This window comes from Magallana gigas, chromosome 7, assembly GCF_963853765.1.
Source record: "Magallana gigas chromosome 7, xbMagGiga1.1, whole genome shotgun sequence".
Lineage (NCBI taxonomy): Eukaryota > Metazoa > Mollusca > Bivalvia > Ostreida > Ostreidae > Magallana > Magallana gigas.
Genome location: NC_088859.1, coordinates 36,447,713 through 36,450,938, shown reverse-complemented (window position 1 = coordinate 36,450,938; position 3,226 = coordinate 36,447,713). Strand labels below are relative to the sequence as shown.

At 35.2% G+C, this 3,226-nt stretch overlaps 1 protein-coding gene across 4 annotated transcripts in view; it reads left to right on the top strand.

Moving 5' to 3' along the window:
• LOC105325417 (transcription factor AP-2-epsilon) overlaps nt 1-2,675 on the top strand; it is a 26,822-nt gene extending 24,147 nt beyond the window's left edge. For all 4 annotated transcript variants that reach the window (XM_011424971.4, XM_020066000.3, XM_011424970.4 and 1 more), the window contains 2 exons: nt 1,116-1,260; nt 1,419-2,675. In XM_011424971.4, coding sequence (XP_011423273.1) covers nt 1,116-1,260; nt 1,419-1,722 — 449 coding nt within the window. In that variant the 3' untranslated portion in view covers nt 1,723-2,675. The remainder of the gene's footprint in view (nt 1-1,115; nt 1,261-1,418) is intronic.
• Nucleotides 2,676-3,226: the final 551 nt, after the last annotated feature.

The window sequence follows — 3,226 nt, the reverse complement described above, 5'->3', positions numbered from 1 at the left end:
AGATTCCCATGATACTGAATATAGTGAGAGTAAAGTTTTTTATATAATGATGTATACAAAACTACAAACGCCATTCAAAGACAAACCGACCGTCATTACACACAAGAAGACAGACTTGGTGACCCTTTTGGTTGTGAGATTGTACATGGGACGGCCATGCAGTATTTCCTTTTGTGGATACGCATGATAAATTAACAGAGCATTTCGTTCAAGCAGATCACCTGTTTTATATGCAGATTGTGTGTGTGCGTCCCTTTTCTATCCGCTACAAATAGAAAATTTATAATATCGATATTATCTCTCTATTTCTTTTTCCCTTTATGAAACATTCATATTGCGGTTTTTTTATTTTATTAAATCAATATCAAAGTAGATGACTATATCAATTGAATTTGGGATGAGTTCTGTATAAAGTGTACAGCGATAGGGAAATATTTTTTTTTATTTTGGTTTATTATATTAGAGTAAAAATTGATGTAGTGGAAGAAATACCGAGAGAAAAATCTTTATTTTACGAGAGAGAGAGAGAGAGAGAGAGAGAGAGAGAGAGAGAGAGAGAGAGAGAGAGAGAGAGAGAGAGGAGAGAGAGAATTTCAATGCCAGAATTCCTAGCGGTACAACAGTCACAAACATCCATCAATCACAACCTACATCTTGGTCTGTCGGACCGAAAAGACCGAGGTTTCTACCTACATATAAAACTACTGCACTATTTCTAGGTCATCTGTTCAGCCATTGCTCCTAGTTTTGTGTTGTTCTTATTTTGTCTGTTAGGAGGAACAGGATTTCTTTGTCAGATTAGATTTGACACGGTCTCCTGGTTAGAGAGACATTTTAAAAGAATAAAATCACATTAGAAAAAAAAAAGTTTTCTTTACAAACCGAGAGAGAATTTATTCGTTATCAAAATATGGTAACATGTTTGTTGGATAAAGATCCCCAACCACACGTGTTATTTTCCTCGAAAAACGACGGAGATTTCAAATAAAACCCAAAACATTAAATGACAACCGTAGCAAAAACTATGACTTGCAACATATGCTTTTAACAGTGAGATGAGATATAAAATATATGTACAGGTAATGATGGATTTTAAATTGGCGGTTTTGTTTCAGGTGAAGCCGTTCGACTTGCCAGAGATTACGGATACCTGTGTGAGACCGAGTTTCCAGCTCGCCAATGCGCTGAGTACAACACAAGGCAATACAGTAATGATCCAACAGACCAAATGGCCCGCAAAAACATGATCTTAGCCACAAAGTAAGAATTTGGCCCCACCGGGACATTACATCAGTAAAATAGTTCCTACAACAATAAATGTTCACGTGTCACATATTTTAAGGACATGAATTAAAGAAAAAGATAAAACTAAGTGCGAGAAATTTATTGTAACATTAAAGGTTTTTTTTCTGTTTTAGGCAAATTTTGAAGGAGTTCATGGACTTGTTGAACCAAGACCGCTCCCCGCTCGGAAACACAAGACCCCAACCCATCCTGGAGCCAGGCATCCAGAGACATTTAACTCATTTTAGTTTAATTACTCATGGTTTTGGGTCACCAGCCGTTGTGGCCTCTTTGACGGCCGTGCAGGCCTATCTTAATGAAATGTTAAAAATATTGGACAAATCTTACTCGACGGGGAACACCCAGGTTCAAGGTCAGCAGATGGACAGTGGGGTCAAATCCAAACTCCCCGACAAAGACGAAAACCGCAGAGAATGATCTTAGTGTGCTGCATGTGTATGCGTGCGCGCGCGTGAGCGGTATTGCACAGTGGACAACGGACGCAGTCGATATCAAAAGTGCTGACTGATTCTGACTGAGGGATCAGTTGTACATGACTAGAGCCCATTGGTTCACAACAGCTTAGTGAAGAACCGATGAGCCTCTACGTTTTGTTCAATTTTTTGTCAGGGTCATTATTTTATACACGTATCAACAGATTTAGATTGTTTCAATGAATTTCATGTGAAATCCATCTGTCTTTCTCTCAAACAAAGAAAATAGTTCTTCGGGCAATAAAATTTGTAATCGAGAATAGTGACACAAATATAAAAGAAAACAAAAGAATTGATTAATTATTCTCGATTGTTAAAAACAAAAACATTTCAATTGAAGACATACATTAAGGAATAACATTTTCCTGATTTGGTTTTCCTTGAATTCGAGGAAAGATAATTTTGTATGTTTATCTATGTAATAAATCTGTAAAGATGTACGTGTAACTTTGGGCCACAGTTGCTGCAATATGGTTCTTTGTTTCTGTTTATTAAGAATTAGCATTATCACAATGTAAGTGAGCATTACATTTTATTTGTTCTAGTCTTTATTTTTTTCCTTTTGTTCAAATATATTTCGTAAAGAAATATGTTTATATGTATGATACGTTACTGATGCTAGATTTTTTGTGTGTACAGTTTATAAGGAAATACTCATTATTTGAAAGAGAGTTTTTATATATTAATTCCAGACGACAAATACGTCACTTTTGCATTCCTTACCGCCATTGTCTCGTGATCAAAATTCTGTGCAAGCAAGAAACATGTTTATGTGTAACCATGTGTGAATGTGAGTGAATGGTGAAATTTTCCACTTCTGAGAACATATAAAGAGTATACCATTGTACACGCGGTCAAGGAAACCATGAAAATAAATTAAAATACACAAAAAATACATCGACTGTGTTTTGTTGTAAATATCAAGATTGGGTGACAGAAGACTTTGCAATAAATCACGACTCAGTACACTTAGTATTTATACTGTGTCCCCCGTGTGTCACCAGAGAGAACGAAGGTTACTCTGACTGATAGGTGCAAAATACGGTGATGAATATTCATTAGTACATATGTGTTTTCTCCATTATTATGCGAGTGACAGTCACTAACTATGAATTAGATGGTAAGTACGTAGGCATTTTGAGGGAAAATTGTTTGCTACATTAATAACCTGTCGCCGAACACAATGTGATATTTTCTCGTCAAAAATAATTATTTCCTTTTTCATAAGTTTACATGCTTTGAAGACAAAACAGTAACAGGTTCCAATAACAATAAAGTTTTTGCCTAAAAGGAAATTTATACATACAAGTGTATTCATTGGAATGTACGCGTTGAAGCGAGGTAGATATCGAGTTTAAAAAAGTATAAATAATAGATCCAAGTAAATAGAAGCAAATTTTAAAAAAAAAACAATTTTCATTTTTTTTTCTACAAACAATTTCTTTTAT